Source organism: Microchirus variegatus (genome assembly GCF_963457635.1).
Source record: "Microchirus variegatus genome assembly, chromosome: 11".
NCBI classification, from domain to species: Eukaryota; Metazoa; Chordata; class Actinopteri; order Pleuronectiformes; family Soleidae; genus Microchirus; species Microchirus variegatus.
Window position 1 is genome coordinate 14,474,580 of NC_139812.1, and position 22,379 is coordinate 14,496,958.

General features: G+C 41.4%; 2 protein-coding genes across 2 annotated transcripts in view; one reads left to right on the plus strand and one right to left on the minus strand.

Moving 5' to 3' along the window:
* Positions 1–473: 473 nt before the first annotated feature.
* Positions 474–3,260, plus strand: mrpl2 (mitochondrial ribosomal protein L2). The gene is made up of 8 exons (XM_083897864.1): positions 474–550; positions 742–825; positions 1,320–1,488; positions 1,637–1,778; positions 2,051–2,166; positions 2,261–2,371; positions 2,811–2,884; positions 2,983–3,260. The coding sequence occupies exons 2-8, from the start codon at positions 754–756 to the stop codon at positions 3,190–3,192; spliced, it is 894 nt and encodes a 297-aa protein (XP_083753990.1). The 5' UTR covers positions 474–550; positions 742–753; the 3' UTR covers positions 3,193–3,260.
* Positions 3,261–3,286: 26 nt separating this feature from the next.
* LOC310934195 (phosphofurin acidic cluster sorting protein 2) overlaps positions 3,287–22,379 on the minus strand; it is a 46,305-nt gene continuing 27,212 nt past the window's right edge. The window contains exons 6-24 of the mRNA XM_083897865.1: positions 22,049–22,140; positions 21,795–21,875; positions 20,037–20,096; positions 18,594–18,745; positions 18,277–18,370; positions 17,234–17,317; positions 16,511–16,638; positions 15,772–15,904; positions 15,551–15,655; positions 14,876–14,982; positions 13,908–14,062; positions 13,708–13,818; positions 11,677–11,779; positions 10,028–10,070; positions 9,899–9,941; positions 8,832–8,970; positions 8,502–8,725; positions 6,800–6,913; positions 3,287–6,619 (exon numbers count right to left, since the gene is read on the minus strand). Of these exons, the coding sequence (XP_083753991.1) occupies positions 6,504–6,619; positions 6,800–6,913; positions 8,502–8,725; positions 8,832–8,970; positions 9,899–9,941; positions 10,028–10,070; positions 11,677–11,779; positions 13,708–13,818; positions 13,908–14,062; positions 14,876–14,982; positions 15,551–15,655; positions 15,772–15,904; positions 16,511–16,638; positions 17,234–17,317; positions 18,277–18,370; positions 18,594–18,745; positions 20,037–20,096; positions 21,795–21,875; positions 22,049–22,140 (2,084 nt within the window). The 3' untranslated portion in view covers positions 3,287–6,503. The remainder of the gene's footprint in view (positions 6,620–6,799; positions 6,914–8,501; positions 8,726–8,831; positions 8,971–9,898; positions 9,942–10,027; positions 10,071–11,676; positions 11,780–13,707; positions 13,819–13,907; positions 14,063–14,875; positions 14,983–15,550; positions 15,656–15,771; positions 15,905–16,510; positions 16,639–17,233; positions 17,318–18,276; positions 18,371–18,593; positions 18,746–20,036; positions 20,097–21,794; positions 21,876–22,048; positions 22,141–22,379) is intronic.

Consider the following 22,379-nt stretch of genomic DNA (forward strand, 5'->3'; position numbering starts at 1 on the left):
AATAAACTAGCAGATTATGATAAAGGCTTGGCTGATAATGTATAATTTATTCTGAATATAAAGATGGAATCACGACAGTCTCATCATGTTCTTGACGGTCGTAGTTTCTCTGTTGGGACTTACAGCGACACCAAGTGGCCACACGTTGTCGTTAGTGTGGCTTAAACAGGAAGTAAGTCAGTAAATAATAAATAAATAAAATAATTGTATTTATTTGAATGTATATATTTTATAGGGTGATCAAAGGTGTTTAATGTTTTCAGGTCAGTTTAGCCCAGAGGTAAGATTATGCAAAAACTATACTTAAAAAAATAAAAATAATAATAATCCAATTTATTTATTTATTTTAAAGCGACCGCTACAGCTTTATTTCCTCCTGTGACCAATATATATGTATATTAATAAAATACACATCAACGTTAACGTTAGTTTGTAAATAAAAATGAAAAGGGAGTTCCTACGTCATCAGTGCGCGACGCGGCGTGTAGGACCGTGAAGGACGCAGGCGAAAGGCTGGGGATGAAATATTGAAGTTTGATCAAATATAAAGGTAAGTTTGACGTGTATGATGTGCTAACTTTACAGGAGATTAAATAATGATTTGTTACGTAAATGAAGTTAGCTCCAGCTCATATTTATTAGCCATCTGGGTACTCATGAATGCAGTTAAGGTTGTGGCAGTTAAAGCACAGTGGTTTTTACAAATATATCAATATAACTTCCTCTCTTCTGTTCCGTCAGGAGAACACTGCTATGGCGTTGTCGTGTCTGACTCGAGCTCTGCGCTCCATGACCGTCTCCCAGAGTACACTGCTCTCCTCACAGGTAAGTGTCCTCTGTCTCTTTCTCTCAGGGAGGCGCTGGTGCCAATCCCAGCTGACACGGGGCGAAAGATGGGGCACACTCTGGACAGGTCGCCAGTCCATCACAGGGCCACATGGAGACATACAATCATTCACTCTCACACACACCTACTGTCTATTTACAGTGTCCAATTTGCTTAATCCCCAAATCTGCATGAAATCTGATTTCTAAAATCGGCTTGCTCACTCTTGCTCTCGTCTCCCAGACGCATACATACATTGCCCTTTCCCTAATATCAGGAGGAATAAATTGTCTTTCTCCAAATATTGGCGTCCATACACAAACCAAAAGCAGATCACCACCAAAATCTCTTCATTTCCTCCTTGGGCCATAACATAGTTTGTGATTAACCTTTTCAGTTCTGCTGCACACAAAAACACAGACAAGTGTGGGCTAAATCGTGACCTCCTTGGCAAAGGTATCAAGCTCTTATCCTCCATGTTTGTGTTTGACAGGCAGTTGCACAGTGTGAGCTGGGGGCTCTGGTGTCCACCACAGTCGCCCAGTGCAGAGGCTTCCTCACCACAGCCTCTCTGGAGCAAAACAGGACATTTTGGAAGCAGCGGGAGAAGTACACCATCAAACCAATAGGAATGAAAAAGACAGGAGGCAGAGATCACACAGGTAAAGAAGAAAGCAGCTATTGTAGCACAGTGGTTGTTTTTTATTGTTAACAAACAAAGTTCAGCTTCAAATATGCCGTTATTGATTAGCTTTATTTTATAGTGACTTTAAAACTGTACAAGCCATGGTACTATTTTCTACCACACAGGAAAGATAAAGACTCATGGCATCGGTGGTGGACATAAACAAAGGTACCGATGGATAGACTTCCAAAGACTCCAATATGAGGAAGGCAAAGAGGGCAAGCCCTTTGAGGAGAAGGTTGTGGAAGTGCGATACGACCCATGCAGGTCAGGTCTGCTTTAAATTCCGTGATTGTGATGGCATTTGGATTGAAATGATGTGACTGAGTTTAATTCGTATAATGTGTATGTAATGTTGTTGTTATGCTGTTGTTCAAATGTAAGGGAAGGTCACACTGAATACTTGACTATAATGTGATAAGGAATGATGTATATTCATTATAGCATCACTAAAACAACACATCTAAAGGAGGCCAAAGACAGTACACAGTACAGATTAGACATTTAGTCAGTCCTCATAATCAGTGTTGTTTGTACAGGTCTGCCGACATTGCCCTGGTGGCTGGAGGCAGCCGTAAGAGATGGATCATTGCTACAGAGAACATGCAAGCCGGAGATATCATTAAAACATCTGCAGTTATTGGACGCATGGCAGGTACGAGCTGTGTCTAAAGCAGATTTTCAAACAGTCGATCTTTGTAACCTTGTGTTTGATACAAAAATAAAAGTATTGCTTTTCTTTTTTGTAGTCTTGGCCAATGAAGGTGATGCCCACCCACTCGGTGCTCTTCCTGTGGGAACACTGGTAAACAACCTGGAGATACAACCAGGGAGAGGATCAGAGTATATACGTGCAGCAGGTAACTCGTCTTCGAATAATGTAATCCCATTTAATCAGAACTTCCTCATTCAGACATAGCTTCCGTATCAGTTTTCAAAGGAGAGGATGCGTCAAGACCAGTTTTTTTTCTCTTTGTTCTTATTTTGTTCTTGGTTCAATGTGTTTGAATAATTTAGTAAAGCTGCAGCAGCTTCCGTCATCTCAGCAGCTACCAGGATGTGGTTGCTTAGTAATGACGGACACGACAGGATCGCAACTGAGCAAGCACTTTGGTTAAAAACATGTTGTTTTTTAAGGATTTTATGGCACTGCATGTTCAGCCTAGCAGATTTACAGTTTAAAAAAACCCCCAAAAAACAAGTAGTGGATTAACAAATAAAGTATTGAATTTGTAAATACCATTGTATGGTCATTTTCCAAAAAGGTTGCACTGAATGTTTTGTTTCTTCTCGTTTCAGGAACGAGTGGCGTTTTGCTCCGCAAAGTGAACGGAACAGCAATCGTTCGGCTTCCCTCCAAGCAGCAGGTTCAGGTGAGATTATAAAGACGAAGATTTACGCCATATCTGTCGATTAAAATCACGGTTCTGCTCTGAAGTTAATTGCACGTCAATCTCTCGACATACCCCAGGTACATGAGACGTGCATTGTGACCGTGGGACGCGTGTCCAACATTGACCACAACAAAGAGATCATTGGCAAAGCCGGTCGTAACCGCTGGTTTGGCGTTCGCCCTTCGAGCGGCCTGTGGCAGAGGAAGGGAGGCTGGGCGGGACGCAAGATTAAACCACTGCCTGCAATGAAGAATTACGTCAACCTGCCCTCGATCACAGCGCAGTAACGACAAAAAAGGCCGGGACGTTTGTTTGGGAATGACTGTACAAAGAAATGATTCACAAAAAGCGAATAAAGACGACCTGTGTTTATACAGAAGATTAAAAATTTTATTAAACACAACTGCTTTGTGAGAGCATGGAAAGAAACAAAACAATATAAAAATCCAAAACATATTTACATCTATATAGTAAAACATGCAGAGTAACCCATATTTTTAGTGGTAAAATTTAAAAATACTGTCATGTCATTTTTAAAATAGGGTTTGTGCAAAGACACTGGGCGGCATTTCAAGTAACGGGAGCAATGAGATGGCATGTTGTTTGACCATCAGTGAACAATATCAACACAGATTTTTGCAGTGCTAAAATGTGGTGAATGTTTAGGCATGCCTGCTCATTGATCCAGCCTTGTAAAACACCCCCATGCTACCTCTAGACTAAGGGCAAAAAAAAAGGAACCTTGAGGTCAAATACATTGAACTCTGCTTGTCATGTAGCCCGTTAACTATTTAGAAGGCCTAACTCGCATGACAAATTCCCTCAAAACAACACTTCACAGCCCAAGTGTAAAAAATAGGTTGGGGTTAGTCAGCATCCTCACTGCGAGGAAAACCATCAACCCTTCAAAAAGGAAAGAAGCAAGGAGACTTGACTGTGTCGTCACGGGCAGACGGGGAACTGTGGCAGTTCCAAAACAAGCTCTTCAACATCAAGTGGCTAAACATGAAGTAACAGACAGCCATGATGGTTTTCAGACCACAGGGGGGGGGCGTTTGAAACCCATTAACAATAACACAAAAGGGTGATCTCCCCCCCCCAAAAAAGGCCTTCTCTCGACTATAGGTAGTGGTTTACATTTCATAACACCTCCACGACTTCATCTCAAAAATCAAACAGTTTCCCAATTTGAGCCAAAATGTGTATAAAAACCACATGAAAGTGCATCACAAAGTGAGGGAAATGTACGAGAAACAACATACTCTTGATAGTGTTTGCATTGAACATCATAGTCAACTTCATAGTCACGAGTTCTGTAAAATATATTTGGTATTTATGTCAAGAAATACAGGTAAGCTATTTGTGCTTTCAATTTAGTGGAGGGGTGTGGGGGATTCACGATAGTACGTCTTGTATATATTTATTTATATACAATTATCTTTTTGTTTCGTTTTTTTTTTTTAGAAAAAAGCCAGCCTAGCAAAAGCTTTTACATTTTCCACGTTAGAAAAAGCGACAACAAACTCATACAGAAGGCTCTTTTGTCCAAAGGTTTCCTCTTGCAAAAATTCCTCATGACTCTACTGAGGGAGTACCATCGAACATGAAGCATACAGACACACACACATTCTTGTACTTGCTGCATACTAAGGACCGGGTAAAAGTGCTGGCAAAGTGAGGACCAGCATTTCCCACTTTATAAATCAACACAATTACAAATATCTACTTCATGAATGACACCTATAAAGAACTACTGGGTGCAGTACCATAAAATGTCTGCAGGTGGAGCCCCAGAGCAAAAAGTGTGTGAAACACCAGGGCTGGAAAACCGAGTATAGCATGTTAACAACCTAAGGAAGTGGTTTCAATGAAAACAAAGTGAGGACCGGCCAAAATGTCCTCACTTTGTAAAAATGACCTCACTTTGTTGGTTAAAAACCCTCACTGGTCCTCAGTATATGGCAAGTACAAGAATACACACACACATAGGCAGTGACTCGGACATCTGGCAAGACTCCATACACTTGGTATCATATATATATATATATATATTTTTTTTTTAAAAGCAGTTCAATACTTTTTGCATTTGCGTTTCAACAATACTGTCAAAGCACATGTTCAAATCAGACCAATTCATTACCTGACGTCACAATACTGAATGGCCAACCTCTACTGAGTTTTTTAAGTTAAGTTACTACTTTGCATGTCCAGCCATGACACAGCTGCATTAAAGGGCACAGCGGTTGGTTAGGATGTGCACCAGACATTTACTCATGCACATGTACTGTAAATAGTGGATGTGTTTACATTTGGCTGAATATGGAACATTAATCCGACGTTAAATATATAGATCTATATATATATATATATGATTTTATAGAATAAAAATTCAGTAATCTTAATACCGGTCTCCACGGAGACCACGTATACATTATATATTCATGTTTGTTTGTTTTTTTTGTTTGTTTAAGTTTAACATACTATAAAGTTTGGCCAAGCCAAGAGCTCTGGTGCTTACACTATAAGAAAAACAAACTTGACTTTGGCACGTCACTGCACATTTTGGAGTAATCCTTGTTTTTTTGCGAAGTTACAGCAAGTCCGGGAGACAAACCAATGACGTCAAGCTGAATATATAGAATAAGGTGGTCAACACTAGATTTGTGCCAAGGCTGCCCAATTACAACACAGGGAGAAATAGGCGGGGGGGGGGGGGGGAACTACAGTTGGGAAAGTGTGAAAAACATTTCAGGACCTTGAAACAATAAGACAGTTCACACAGTCACAACTAAATTTGGCATTTAGCTGTTGGGAGTTGAAATAAGTCGTTAAGTTACTTGACCCTGCTTCTAAGCTGCTGTTACTGTACTGTCCAAATGTACACCAACACGGATACAAACTTAATGAAGTCATTTGACTAACTGCTAACATCTTACAAATGTGTCATAGCTACATTCATCATAGCTACCTTAAAAAAAAAAAAACCTTGCTCAATCACTTTTTTTGATTTGCTTCAAAGCAACAAAAAAGCTGCTTTCTATAAAAAAAAATTGACCTTTGTGATGAAGTAAAGGGACGAGTAAGAGAACTGAGTTCGAAGAGGATTCCGTCTAGATTCACAGCAATATTCCAACTTTCAACAACAAGCACAATACACGGTCTCAAACGACCTCAACGCACGCACGCCACTGCACGTCACCAGCACACTCCTCCGTTGTCTATAGAGTAACAATAAATGTAGGATTTCACAGAAATAATAAAAATGTTAACAAAAACAAAGTGCAAACACAGCTGCCATTATCAAAATGTGGCAAATTGTCAAAAAACCTCAAAATACCTCAGAGGCGGTAGCACAAATCTTACAAAATAGTACTTGTTCTTTCTGTAGTGTAGGTAAAAAAAAACAACAACACCCGACAACATCAACATCGAGAACATCAAATCGACGACACACGAAGTATGTGTATTGAACACGGCTGTGAGTCAGTAAGATTTCCACAGGAAAACTATTACTGCCTGGGGCTGCTCGGCGGTTCCTCCGATGCTCTGCAGCCTCTCAGCGAGACAAGTGCAGCGGAGAGTGACGGCTCGGCCGCGGTCACACGGGCTTAGTGTAACCAAAGACTCCCACCGGGAAGTGCTTGACATGTGTCGGCCACTGGGCAGCAAGTTGGAAAAACTTCACATCATTCCACTCCACTCCATCAATAGTGACTAAGGACAAAAGAATAAATGATTAAATCCATGAATAGCTGGACCAAAAAAACACACACAGCAATCAGGCCAAGCCATGCATCAGTTTATGCAAATGTGACTGTGAGATACTGGAGCAAGTCCTGACGTCAGCACCAGGTGGCAGTGCAGCCTCAGCCGTGGGCCTTTCTTGGCTCTTACCTCTCAACATGGTGTGCTGGTGCTTGGCTGTGCAGATCAACCTGCTGATGCCATCAATCACTTGGCTCTTAGAGTCCAGCTCTTTCTCCTTGGGCTTCTTGCTGAGAAAAATCACTGCAAAAAGAGAAGTAGAGTGAGAACACAAACACACAAACAAACAAACAAACTTATTTCTATATGAGGACACACATCATATAAATGCATACAATTTATTCCCACGCCCCCTTACCCTAACCCTAAATGCCTCACCGTAACCCTTACCCTAATCCAGGGGTGTCAAACTAATTTTAAGTTCAGGGGTCACTTGCAGAGCAATTTGATCTCAAGTGGGCCGGACCAGTAAAATAATAATAATAACAACCAATAAACAACAAGAACTCCTAATGTTTTACATTTAATTAAGTTTTTACCAGCAATTTCTTGAGAAAAACAAGTGTGATTTCAACAACATTATGCATGTTTACCATTTCCACGTGTGCATTACAACTTACAGATCACAGTGGATCTACAAAGGCACAAAACATTTAGTCATCTGGAACTGTAAAATATACCATTTCATATTATCATTGGAATATATGTGAAATACTATATTTTAGCAGCTGCAACTAACGATAATTTCTGTAATCGATTAAAATCTGTCGATTATTTTCTTGATTATTCGTTTGGTCCATAAAATGAAAACGTTTTGATCAGTGTTTGTCAAACTTGGAAATTACAATGTCGTCGTTGGAGCAAAGAAATCAAAGAAAATATTCACATTTAAGAAGCTAAAACAATCAGAAATATTGTTATTTTTTTAATGAAAAAAGCTTAAAACCAAGTAATTGATGATAAAAAATAGTTGACGATTAACCGATGAATAATCCATTAATTGTTTCAGCTCTTATATATTTTCAGTATTTGACACTGCTGTCCTAACATAAACCCAATTGTAACCCTAATCCTAAAGGATGTGGAGTTATGGAGGTGATCTCTAGACACCATGCTGGATGTTTGTGGGACACACACAGGGAGTGTGTGTGCTCTACATCTGCTCTGGAGCTTCTGCTATGTCTTAACCAAGGCTTTGCCTTTGAAAAGAAATATAGTTGTGTATACTCAAAATATTTCTGCAGTTGTTCCTACTAATGTTTCGCAGAAAAATATAAGGATTCAGGGAAGTGAAATGTCAAAGCGTTTTTTTTTAATTTGGAAACAAAAGGCAGGACATATAGATCTGATGAAAATAGTAATTGTTAATTTCTACTATCTTTTCTGCTGTAAAATGCATGTGGCTTGTTCAAAAGCCATATTTCCAAAATAAGAGCCATACTGCATCTCAGTGTGGACTCTACATCAGCTGTTACGATCACAGCACACTCAAATCCTTGACCGGGCAGTTTTTGACAAGGAGCAGGAAAGTGTGGAATAAAAACCTGCTTTTATTAACTTGTGTGTGTGTGTGTGTGTGTGTGTGTGTGTGCGGTGACGAGTCTGTCACATTGTGGCAGTGCAGTGCTAAACTGGTGGGTTACTCCCTACCCCGTTCCATTTGACAAAATAAAACCTTCAGCGTGGGGTTATTTTAAACGTGTGGGCTTTGACGCTAAAAGCAGAAAAATTATAGTTCTTGTAATAGCTTGCACAGCAGCCTATGAAACGGTTACTCGCAACCATATTTTTTTTGATTTATTTATGGCACGGTAACATTTTCCAAGCCTACCTTTCTTGTTCTTCTCCTTGGTAACAACAGTCATGGCCATGCTGGGCGGAGGGGTGAGTTCCCCTCCACAGGGTAAACGACTCACTTGCAGAGAACGGAAATTACTCTTCAGGGTGTTTTTCAGTCCTACGTCTCTCTTCTCACCCTCTTTCTTCTTCTCTGGGCCTTGCCACGTCCAGTAGTCCACCTGGAGCCCCATCACCTCGTTGCCTGAACACGGAGAACTACAGGAACGGACAATAAGAGTCATTAAAGAAAAAACTGCTTTTGTTTTTGAGTGAACTGCAGTAAAAAAATGGAAAAACAAGTGTTTGTATTTTCTGATCATACCCAGCTCCAGAGAGGGCGGTGGACACAGAGGGAGATTGAGGGGGAGTTCCCCCGATCTCCTTCCCATACAGACCAGCTGATGGGGGTGTTGGGGACATCAGGATGCTTGTGTTGCCTCCCATCGCATCATCTGAGTCCACTACAAATATGGGGGAAACAATAAAAAAACACATCAGTTGCCTGAGTGGAAATGGAACAATTGTAGGGATGGTTAAATAAGGATTTATTTACAACCTTGAATTCCTTTTAATATCAGCATTTGCTTAGTAATATTATAAATCAAGAGGGAAGTAGGCTCATTTTCCCATAGACCACATCCTTTTTTGCAGGTGAAATTTGTTTTTACTGGTCTGAATTTGGTCCATATGAAACATGAACAACAGATTTCCAGTTCAACAACAACAACGTTAGCTGCACTTGAAGTTGTGCTATTATATGGACTCTTCTGCTTTTCCAAGCAGGGGAAGAAGTCGTCTTTGACAAGTGGAAAACCGACACATTCACGTTAGCTGTGCTCTGAGCCACCAACGTATTTACTCTCGCATTGAGGCCACAGTATAAAGTTCCAATTGCGTAACCACAGAGACCCCTCGAGCCTTCATAGTGCTCCGTCGTGGTGCCGGATACACACTACAATCCCCCCTCCCCCCCTGATCAGTAGGGGTCGCTACGCAAGATTGTTGTGCTTTTGGCTACAGTGAGCAATGGCGTCCCAGAGAGAAAGACTGTTGAAACAGATGGCCGTTTCTCACCTGAAATAAATATTTTTCTGTCCCAGAACACAGTTTTAAGATCATTTGAGGCGAGAAATTGGCCATTTAGAGTCTAAACATGTGGTTTGTGTATTAAGATATGACGTATTTATAGTTTGGCAGCGACGTTGTCGCCGGTGATCAGCTCCGCCTCTGTGGACCCTCGGTGCGTACTGTGGCCGGCACAGAGCAGCGTTATCTCGGCCTGTCCTGAGGACCAATCGCAGCCCTTGCCGGGGGCCAGGGGCCAGTAAGATGTTGAACAAACTAACTTGTCAATATACCAAAATTAAAAAAACTAAAATAGTTTCCCACCTGAGGTTGAGAGGCTTTGCTCCACAATCCCAACTTTAACCACCTGCATTAAGAACAAAAACATTAGTACCAACATAGTACAAACTCATGATTCTGCCTTTGCACGGCAAGTTATTAACAAATTCTTACCCCAATGAATGGCACAAATTTCTGACAGGAATCCTCGTCAGGACTGTAACGAGAAAACAGAGCGGCTGTGAGTGAGAGACCACAGGTGAGTGTGAACACAACAGCAAAGTCTCACATGAACACTCAATGGTTCCTGAAGGGGGAGGTGACTCTGCCATGACCCCCATCGCAGTGGGAATGGCGCATGACTGGCTTGGGTGGAATGAGTTCATCTTGGGGTCACGCTACAATGAGATGTGGATGAGGATTGCTCCTTACAACCAGACAGCTAGTTTTATATGTATAAAGCAACAGAGTGGCTTTATGACTTTACCACTCTGTCACGTTGTTGGGTAAACAATACACGCCAATTTTTAAAAGTAGGACAAAATAGGACACCAGTCATTGTAATATGAAGATAAGCACACAGGCAGAAGTTGAAAACGGATTCTAAGAAAGCAAAAATATGCACTCGGTGGAGAACAGCTGAGAAAGTGTTTCATTTGTGCAAACGTCATCGAATGTGTGGTAACCAACAGTGAGTCTGTGCCTCTCTTTCATGAGCCTGCAAAATAAGACTGCACCCACAGCAAACAATGGAAGGACAAGGAAGGGTGCTGCTGGCTCTTGTTCCAGTGCAGATGCAGGACAGCAGAGCCCAGCAGTCTCACCAGGTCGGGTGCTGGCTTTGAATTACATCATCATATCATACTATTATATATCAGTGGAGTTGAATTCTGCAAGCTATGCAAGCACCGGAGACAACATGATAGGTCTGAACTATAAATCAGTTACTAAGTGTAACAAATCTTTGTAAACAAGTAGTTTCAGGTCAATTTGAAATGAGATTAGACACCAGTACTGCTGAATGTAGGAGCCAGGAAACCATTCCACTTTTGTTTTTTTAAAGGTTGTTAGGCAAATCTTCACAGCAACGACACAAAAGACAGAGTCAGAATCAAAGTCACACCAAAAAACAGAGACGATCAGGACAGAGTGCAAAGTGAGGTTGCAGTGAGTGTCGACCGTGAAAAGGGGAAAATGTTAAGACACAGCGAGGGTTCAAGCCAAATGGAGGAGTGAAAAGAAGGAGGGCAAACCAAAAGCAAAAATTCAAATTAGATACCTGATGTAAAAATCAAAATACAAACTCCTTTTCCTTGAATGCAAATCAAAGGGGAAAGGGGGAAGAAGGAATTCAACAGTGTTAAAACTATGTGTTGTATTTTCATACCCACTGAGCAGCGGAAAGCCACCGTGTCAAAGAGGGAAGAGCTCGGGCCAAAGCTCCGCAAGAACACAAGCAAATGTACAGAGAAATGCAAAAGTCACTGTGTTTGTGCGACAGCAGGACATTTAAGCCCCTGATCTATCTAACGAAATCATCAACCGTGAATGATTTTTATCAAAACAGTGAACTGGAAATGCGTCTGACCCTTCTGGACTTGTTAACATCAAAACAAGATGCGACTCTACACTGAAAATAACTCATGTGTATAATATATAGGTCCTGTATGTGTGCGTATGGGCCTGCAGACACGTGCTAGCATGCATATGCAGAGTAAAATAAATACCATCATCACATTAGAAACAATTTCACCAGATAGATAATTATATATAAATGTACACCTTACACATGTAAGCACACAAACATGATGCAGTTGCTTTACCTCTTCTGCTTGTAGGTGAGCATGGCTTCCGAGATGGGGAACTGGTGGGAAACGTTGGCACCGGCCAGATACTGAACCACTCGTCCTGCTACATCTATGTTATCTGCAGGGAGCGAGGAGACGGATGTGTTAACAACATGCCGCACGCGTCTCACGTCTGACAAAACAAGCTGCAGGACAATGCGTTGTGAGCGCAGGTCGATAAGAGTGCTGCGCGTTGATCGTTAACATTTCACTGAATTAGGGAGACAATTGTGCCGAGTGTAAAAATCGGAATGATAATATGGCTCTGCCTTGCAACGTACGAGATAAATTGTGTCCAACAGACGGTTGAAGGTCTGTGGGGCAAATGCAGCCAAGCACACATTTTTTTGGTCCCTAAAAAAACGGAAGCCGGCAGATTTTTATTGATGCTTTGTTTTGGCCTATTACAAAGCAGATTCACCTTGTGAATGAAAGAAACACAAAGCCATTTCTATCCAAATACTGTCATTGTATTGAGGTGACGAGGAGAGAACAATTGGTGGGGGATAGATGAAGGACTTCTTCTACATCTTTGTTTTTTTTCTTGTCACGCTCTTCATCTTTTGTTTAAAACTGACTCTGGCATCATTGAGGGATATATTTAGTTCAGTGTTTGAGGTGAAAATAGATAACAACCAATACTTTTATTTATATTAAAGTGACAGTTAAATTATGGGTTAAATAGCTATACATTCCAACAGCCATCAGTCAGTATGTAAACGCACAGTTTAATCGAGCTAAGGCCTTAGTCCAACTAAGACAGGCAATTGGACAAAGGGGCAAGGGGGAGTGCGATTTTGCCCTTATAATCAACCCCAAAAATGTAGTGAGTTCTGATTCGGACTTTAAACGAAGTTGAAGATGAAATTACCCATGATGCTTTGCGAATTCAGCGAGCCTGCTGATATTTTTCAACAAAGATGGTGGCCACATCTGCCGAGGAACAATTTTGTTGTAATATATTTTAATTAATACAATTAAAAAAATAAGCATGTTACAATGTCAAAATGTGTTGGAATATGTTGGTTTGATATACATCCAGAGGACCGTTGAGCTTTGAACACAAATGTCAGAAAATAACGATTTATGAGCTAGCTAACTAGCTAGCTAGCGGCTAATTGCCGATTGCTTCGAGAGAGTGTGCCTGTCATGAAGAGCTACATGACGGGCAAACGCTCACGAAGCACTCGGCAAATAGCTGCTAGCTAGCTCTGCTACATCTGGGTAGTTTTGTCAGTGTTTTAGATATGTGTACCGGTGAACACGAATACCCTGGACTTGTCAGATTTCAATCACATTCGTGATATAGCGTTTACGAGGACGGAGAAAAAAACGGCATTGAAAACGAACCATGAAAATAGTAGCAAGCACCACCGGTAGATTTGTCAACACGTGACGTAGGTTAGCACGTTTGTTACGTTCACTACGCTAATTTGCATATAGTAGTGTCCCAATTCCACTTCCCTCAACGAGGGGAATTTATGGTTGAGGGCACTCCACACCAAGTGGACATTTTGAGGGGGAGGTATTGAGACAGGGCCTTTGTCCGACTAAAACTTGCATGTAAATGCAATAACTGATCCAGAGTGCTTGGTCAGTGACTCTCTCAGTCATAGGTTTGACGGTAAATTACACAAGTTAGAACTCCTTATAGAGGGTGTTCTCTCTGTTCATGAGCTTACGTTGTTTGTTGACATCACTGCTTTAAATGTTTAGAGCAAAATCCTAAAACTAAAACCCATTGAGTGTTAACTAAAGTGTAAAGTTTGAGGTCAATATCTGAGTCAGCTACAATCGGCTCAAGTGCTTCACTATCAACAGTGAGGCAGAAAAGTGGCGCCACGATGTTGAGCCGCTTGCTTTATTAAATCAGGCTGTCGTTTACAAAATTAAAGATGTCTCTCCTTCCCATCCATCAGCTCCTGACCTCTGTCCACTTTTCTTTCACTTTCAAGCTACTTAATCATTATACGCGGGCGACTCTACTGTCAGAGTGGCGAGTCTTACCTGCGACAGGCCGTTCTGTCCTGCAGAACAGCTCTCTCCACGCAGTGTCCATAAAGATGCTGTTGAACCTGCTGTCAAACGAGGCCACATACTTTGCCAGGGGATGAGAACCTGAGCAGGAGAAAAAATGTCCATGTATAAAACACAGCTGAAACCATGTTAAGTTGGTATTTCCAATAAAACTAGTGTGACCGACATACCTATGGGGATCACCAGGAAGCGTATGTAACTAAGCCAGTCAGGTGTCTTGTTCGCCAACTGCTCCACAAAGAACCGCAGAATGGTGCTGAGGTAACTCTGGTCGCCGGCCACCGCCACTTTCATCGTTGGTGGTGTTTGTGCGTTGCAGTTACAGCTGAAAGGGTTAAAAATATTGGGTGAGGGAATGAGTAATTAAGCGAAAGAGAAAGCTGAATCAGAGATGATGTGGTTCAGAGGTGTGTATGTGGGTGAAAGTACAACCGATTTACATCCCAGTGGAGGTTTTTGTAGTTTAAAACCGGTCTTACCGTTTTTTTATGAGCCAGTTTATGTCATGCATTACATGTTCTGACAAGTATTAGCACGTTTTCTCAAGTGAAACCAAACATTAGAACAGCTTTAAGGACTTTGTAGGTAAATGCTTCAGAACGAAACTCTTTGCTCAGTGACGACTCAGTGAGGAAAAACCCTGGCAGCCAGCTGAAAGAGTGACAACACTGAGTGAATGCCCTAACATGAGAGATATGCATGACTCTACACGACATGGCCACAGCTGGAGTAAACACATTGAGTGAGGAGCAGGTGTGGAAATAGTGAAGAAAAGCAACAGTTTGGCTGGATTAAAAGGAAAACAGGTTTAACAGAAGCAGCACAGTCAGATAGCCTTGTGTGTCACTGACATGATGTCCTGAGGTGAAGGCAGCAGAGCACAGGCATCAAACAAGAGAGAAAAAGGTTGGGCTTTTGCTTTTCATGAGAAAAACAGACACTGTGATAGGATGAGTTTACAAAGAGAGAGAGCTTTTCAGCAGCGTAAGCACTCGTATGCTGGAATTCTCTGGCAGCGAGCCACCATTAACAAACGTTTTCGTAGGGACAATTCCGAGCAGCAAGATCGCAATTTCTGATGGGTTCGCTCAACCGATGTGTTTTTGAAAGCATTTATGTATGTATGCATGCGACTCACAATCTCTGGATGCGTGTAACGATGGTGTTGAAGGCAGCCTGAACATCGGCAGCAGAGCAGGTGGACACAATGGGCTGGCTCTGTTCATGGAGCAACTCGGCCACAAACTGCACAGAAAGACCACACAACAGCGACGCGATGAGTTTATGGATAAACAAGAGGGAGAGTCGATCAGGTTAGAAAGAAGGAAAAACAAGCAATCGGGGGGGGGGGAAACACAATATACAACCTCTTAAACAAACAGTATGTAATGTAAGGGGTTTCTCAATCGAAACAATAACAAAAGAAGTCATCTGATGATGTCAGGGAATCGTCGTGTTGTCTCACTCGCTTCCCTTGTACATTTGAGATTTACAGGAAGAGCTTCAGCCGCAGAATGTGCAGCAAATGGCAATGAGTGGTCGTGATCCATTAGTGACAAATACACATAATAAAATGGAAAAACAGCAGCGACACAATGGACGTCTAGTACTGAAACATTTGTGGAGTACAAGTAAAAAGTGACAGTAATGAAACAGTGTTTCCTTGAATAGCAATACACATTTCTAATGCAGAAATGTGACATATATAACTATAGTATTTTTTAATAAATAATAATAATCAAGAAAATGCTTGAGGCAGGAGATGAAAGTACGGTGTTTATGACCCACATGTTGCATGTTGAGAGGCACTCACCTGTCCTTGCCATTCCATGGTGTTAATAAGGATGATGCTCTCAGGAAGGCGTTCATCAGAGATGAGGATCTGGTTCAGTTGATCATACACAGACTTCCTGGGAACCTTTGACACAAATGAGAGGCAGAGAGAGTCTGAGACCACTATATTCACACACTACTAAAAAAAATCTCTGTGCAGAAAAGATCTGCAGTTTCAGATTGCTTCTGCACTTTTATTACCTGTGCTATGAGTCGTGAGTCTGGGGAGCATTCGCTCTCCATGCTGCTGGTCCTGTCGCTCTGAGCCTTGGAGTTCTGCCTGTCTTTCATGGAGGTGCTGCGAGGACGTCTCTGCAGCTTGTTCTCCGCTTTACTGTGAAGCAGATGGAGTACAAGATGGGGACACTCAAAATACATGACAGATGGAGGCAAAACCAGGAATTGACACAGGAAAAAAAAAAGAGAAAAAAACCTTGTACGTACATTACCGTTCAAAAGTTAGGGATCACCTATACAATTTTTTCATGTTTTCCATTAAAACTCACACTTTTGTTCATCAAAGGAGTTGCAAAATGGATAGAAAATATGGTCAAGACATTGACAAGATTCAAACTTTGCTTTCGTCAAAGAACCAAAACTATTTTCAGCTGTGCTAACATAATTGCACAAGGGCTTAGGGTTTTCTAATCATCCAGTAGCCTTCTAACGCAATTAGCAAACACAATGTCCCATTAGAACACTGGACAGATATATTCCATATTCCATTAAAAACCATACGTTTGCAGCTAAAATAGTCGTTTACCACATTAATAATGTATAGAGTGTATTTCTGATTCATTTAATGTTATATTCATTGAAAAAAAAAGTGCTTCTCCTTCAAAAATAAGGACATTTCCAAGTGACCCCAAAACTTTTGAACGGAAGTGTATACGATAATATGAAAAATGGGAATTACCCAATTTAGTGATCAGCAATTTACCTGGGAGACATGTGGTTTTGGGACTCAGTCTTGCAGAGCTTCCCGACAGAGCTGGTTATCCTTTCAGTGTTGACTTCCCAGTTGCTCACCTCTGCCTGCCCTGGCCCGTTGTCGTCAGTCTCCGGCTCCTGACCCAAAAAGGGGATGGGGGGGGGGGGGAAGTGATGCAGATATTACAACACTGGCATGGCCATGCCTCACAAAACCACCAGTTTCCATCTTAGACCTCAGCTACATTCTCTATTATTTCTTTGAGATGCATCCGCAGTCAGCATTTCAAAGACACGAGCTGTGGTGCGCAGGGAGGTCGAGAGGTGCTGGCTTGCTGAATAATTGAGCTGAGCTGTTGAGGTTGGAGATAATGATGCTATCCCACTATGACAGAAGGGATACAAAAGTCATGGTCTTCGGGCAGGCTGCAGGGAAAACACACTGCAGCTCAGAGTTCTAGTTTGAACTGGGCTAGCGGAACAGTGAGATGCACTGGCTGCCCGTTGCTCTGGGAGGGAGAGCCAGGGTCAGACAGACAGAGCAAAGACAACAGCAAACACCACCACCTCTGCTTCTATCCTCAAGACCTGTCCAGAGAGGGATAGCCTTGTTTGCCCTTTCATACTCCCTACCTGTCTGCCCTTTCTTGGAAAAAAAAAAGATCCATGGAAGTAGAGTGTAATCAAGTAGACAGGGAAAGAGATAGCTGCTCCTCCTGTTCCAAAAACCTACCCCAGCAGTTGTATCTATGATGCTGTCATCCTGATAACGGGCCCCTTGCACTTTACATCGGTCCACAGTCAGGAAGTCTCCACTCTGCAGGGTAAATGCACACATATTATAACATTTTAACAATGAAAGTTGTGTTTTTTCGGTTCATAAAAATGACAAAAAAAAACAGACAGCTCCTGTCAAGATTGACCACTCACAGGAGCGACTCATTTCACAGTGACATCTCCACATACTCAAGCGACGTGTCAATGGCAGTGTATAAATATCTGTAAAAGCTGCTAAACATTTAACCACAGCAGTGCACAATATATTAACTCCAGAAGCATAAATGACACATTTATGTGCACAAATTTATGCGACTTACATTCTTTAAGTGCATCTCATACATCTCGTTTAATTCATTTCAACAGCAGATCAAAGACATTCTGTCTCTCAGACATGTTTATGAAGTTCAACTCGAGACGTTTATTGAGTGAAGTGGAGGAATATAGCAGCCTGAAATGCTTTGGGTTGTTTCATTACAGACTAAAATGGATTCTGAGATATTTATAAACAGCGTTCCCTCTCTCACCATTAGACTCAAACGGTCTCTCTTTCACTGTCCATGTATTTCCAGTGGGCCATAAATCTGAGTGGAAATTCAGGGACGGCTACATCCATTTTTTTCAGGGCTTAGGAGCATATTTGTGTGTGTGGAGAGGTCATTTGGTGTCAGTCCCTATAAATACTGAAGGACTACTGGGGTTAATAGGGTAAGGACCACAGGCCCATTCCATTATGTAGGAGTGGGAGCTGGTGGGCTGCATTGCGCTCATGCCTAGCATATCTTGCCTGAAGTGTCGCATTTCCTTGGGAATCCCTGTACTACAGTAAGCAGAGAGGACCGCCAGACATTTAAACACTAACCAGAGGCAATTTCTTTTAATAACACTGTTTACAAGAAGACCCTGGGCAGAGAATGAGGGGCACAACTTAATGGGTAAACAATGGAACTGAAAGGCATCAGAGGAGGCTCTTGATAGAGTGTCTGGTGACCAACTTACAGGACAAGAGAGCTCTCTCTGCTGGCTTTTTTGGCTGTGTATGCTTCCAATTTCTGTCTGAGAGCTGGAGTGAGACATCCCTTCGAAAAACGGCCTGACAATGGAAAAAAAAAATGGCCACAATTAATTTTATTAATCAAAAACAAATATTGCAATTACACACATATAAAAGTAAACACACACACACACACACACACACACACACACACACACACACGTATATATATATACACATACATGTATACATATATATACACACATATATACACACACATACATATATAGATAAAGATAAAGGAGGCTGAACAGAAACATACTTGAGTTTAGGCTTAGGTGTGCTGAGGACACTCTCGTTGTCCTCCATCTCTGGCCCACTGTCACTCTGGTTGTACACCTCCAGACTGTCATAAAGTAAGTCCAGATCCTCCTCCACCTCCTGGGTCTGATCCACTGGATCAGAGTCTAAGACCTGACAAACATCATAATTATCACATCAGCAAACTGTAATCAGGGATTTGTAATTATAGCTATGGATAAAAAAAAAAAAAAAAAAAATGTGTAGGGAACGACTGCCTTTGCTAATCACTCTCACAGTTCAGTTCATGGAGCTTCAGGAATGAACAAGATCACTGACGGCTTTAAAATAAAACAGTCTATACTATAAATACACCCTTGCCTTGACTACAAACAGGGTAATTAAAAGGTGAGTAAGTGAGTCCTAGGAGAGATCTAAGGTGCTGTGCCTTCATGTACCAGCTGCACAGCGGGGATGTATATCATAGAAACCACACACACCCAGGCCTGTGGACTAATCAGGTGATTAATGCCACTCCATAAGTGCAGGAGCTGGCAGGGAGCAGATAAACACAGTCTGTCCACTCTCCACCTCTTGGCTATGTATTTATAGAGCTGTAACCCTGCACACTGGCCCAGCACTAGGAAGAGATTAGAGACAGGTAACGTGATAAAAGATCACCAGGCCACCTGGAACTTCCAGAATCATCCAACGAAGCACAAGTCTGGTGGTCTCGAAGCTCCATGAAGCATCACTTGCTCCAATCAAATACACAAGTATTAGTTTTGATAGTTTAAGGTTAATAGAAACCTAATCTGGAATAATATCATTTGCTGAAGAGGGGAAACTATGACTCTAACAGGTTCCACAGTAATTATTATTATTATAATGTCCTGACACAGATTATGTATTAAAAGGGCACCTAAGAGTTGTCGCATGCAAATGATTGACATCTTGCTGACGCCCTGATTATAAGCTTTTATGGACAAACATCTCGCACGGATTAAAGAAGCAGCACACGGAGCACCTAAATAGGACTACGAGCCTGCATTTATCATACATAAGGCCGTTAATGGATTCTGAATACAGAGTGCAGCTAATGCAACGTATGAATCATGCGTCCATGAGCACAGAGGTAATGCAGCCTAGCATTATAATGACGCTTGTTCTTCTGTTGTGGACGTGATTTCCTCACAGACAATTCTCCTCTGGACAGGAGAACATTAGAATGGGTGTAGCAATATGCTGTTTAGACAGTCAATACAGAGATTACTCTACCTTACCCTGAGAGCATATTAAAATGCAATATGTTTTAAAGCCGACTTCCTAAAGGACTTCCTAAAATAAGGACCGGGAGACTTCAGGCAAGGCTGACTAGAACGTTGTTTACTCTACAATTCATCACATTTGTTTTGCTCCTGGATGTCCATCAAAACAAAGTTAATGATTGTTTTACACAACTCACCTCGTCGGTCACCTTAAACCTCTTTAGCAAGGCCACAAACTTCTGCTTGAAGTTAGGTTGCTGCAACACACACACAGAGAGAAAAAAAAGAAAAGCATACTGTTAAGCTGAAAATAACACAATGAAATGGGAATAGCTGTCACGATTAAATAACATGACAGCTGCGTTTGGGCTTAGCAGTTCCACAGTTACTGTCCATTGGATTACTCAATCACAACCACTCTATATAAAGACCATTATAATCAGTCCAGTGAACCCAGTGTTCATTTACATGCTCATCCACATCGTCCTAATGGCTTGAACAAATGGACCACAGAGTGTACGTTCTCTTAAAAGCTTGTATGACATCAAAGGCGGATCTTGGGAGTCAATCATTGGTGAGCGCGAAAGTCCATGCAGCAGATTAACCTCTTCTTCGCGGTTACCTCCGGTACCGGGGGCAGCGTCAGAAGCAGCAACAAAAGCATCATAAAACCATATCTAACTTTAACAAACACAGACATGCTGCATACCCACAGAAAGGTCAGATACTCAGCTAAAAGCTCATATAAACCATTCTTATGTTCACGAAACACAGTTAAAACACTGATGGATCAAACAGCAGGAGCGAAAAAAAAAGTTACATTGCACACATTGAAAAGTGGCACCGGAGCATCAGCGTGATTATGTAAACAAAAAAAACATGTGCCGGCTGGACAATGGAGAATCCACAGATTCCAGCGGTACCATATATATCACTTTACGACCAAGTATCACGGATCCAGCCCCAAAATAAGAGCAAAACAACAACTGACTTTCAAGAAATACAAGCAGAAATGTTGTCTTACCTTTGCTTCTTATCAAAACAAGTTATTTCCACTGGAACAAAACCACTTCTAATGAAGAACTACACTTTCCAGCATGCTTTGGGAACAAATCCCAGTCTGATTGATCATTACAGAGTGGCATTAGATCGTTCTGATTAGAGAAGGGCGAATGTCCGCACAAATGCGTCATATGCATTCATGTCCTTTAGACTTGCTAATGAAGTGATTCAAATGTATGGAGGGTATGATTCTACCGGTTTAGAGGTTTAAAACAAGCTGTCAATCACCCAAATTGACCAAGGTAAGCCAGAGAAATGACGCTGTGTAACTGAAGACGCTGCAGAGTCACAGAGTTGTTATTACGCACCACACAGGGAGCATCCATTTACAGTGAGTTATCATATTTTTTTTCTTCTTCAAAACATGTTCTTTTCAGACCAACAGTGACATGTAAATAAAATTAAATGCGTTTTGATAAATTGATACCTAAGAAATCTCAAATGGCACAGATGGTGCCAAACTGTGCCAAAAGAGAGAACACCGAGACATCTCTTTACTAAAACCTCTGTAATTTCACTCTGCTTCACTTCAGCATCAGACTTTGCACAGCTCATGTCCACGTGTTGTTACATGACCTCCATGTGTTTTTAAGCTCCTACTGCATATTTTAAAGGTGATATTTGCTATAAAATGCAATATTTGTTTCGGCAAGAGAAAAAAAATCCTTCATTTATGCGGTGTTCCATGTGCATTTACTCTGACACAGTAGCATCTACAGTGAAACTTACACCTCTGGTGGAATCTCACAAGTGTTATCTTTATTTTGATATCAAGATAATTCACATAGAGCTTGTAACTGCAGAGATTTACTCTATTTAGTTTGGGCATATCATTTTCGAGCAAAGACTCCAAAAAGAGGGTCAGGGAAGAAGAAGTTAAGGAGGTAACTAACCCTGGTCATGGAGGTGGTTCGGATCATTTTCCTCCGGGCCTTCTTTGGCTTCCTGACCTCATCGTCTTCATCATAAAGATCCTTAAAGACAGACAAGGTGGATAAAATATCTTACATTTCTATGTCCAAATGTAGACTTAGACAAATACACACTAATTATTTTTAGTAAGATCACATTTTCTTTGATTGTGAATATGCGCGTTTGCATTTCTCAGATTTCTATAGGGCACCAAACGATATATTCTGCTCCTTACTGGGCCATGAACTGCGTCATCGCTGGCTTCTTGTTCTGAAGAGTAGCTGTCATCATCCTCCTCAGAATAATTATCCATGTCAGGGGAACGGTCTAAGCGTGAGAAGAGAAACACACACACACACACAAAAATAACATCAACATATAGGCACACACATCTGGCATTACATTAGGCAGCATTACATTCATACATATTACAATTCCCTAGTTTCCCACGGACACATTTTTTGAAAGTTGGAGCTGTGAGACACAGGGTTTAGACGGCGAGGAGGAATCCAAGGTCACAACCTTATTACTGCTGAAACTCAAACTCAATTTTCTTTGGGAATGAA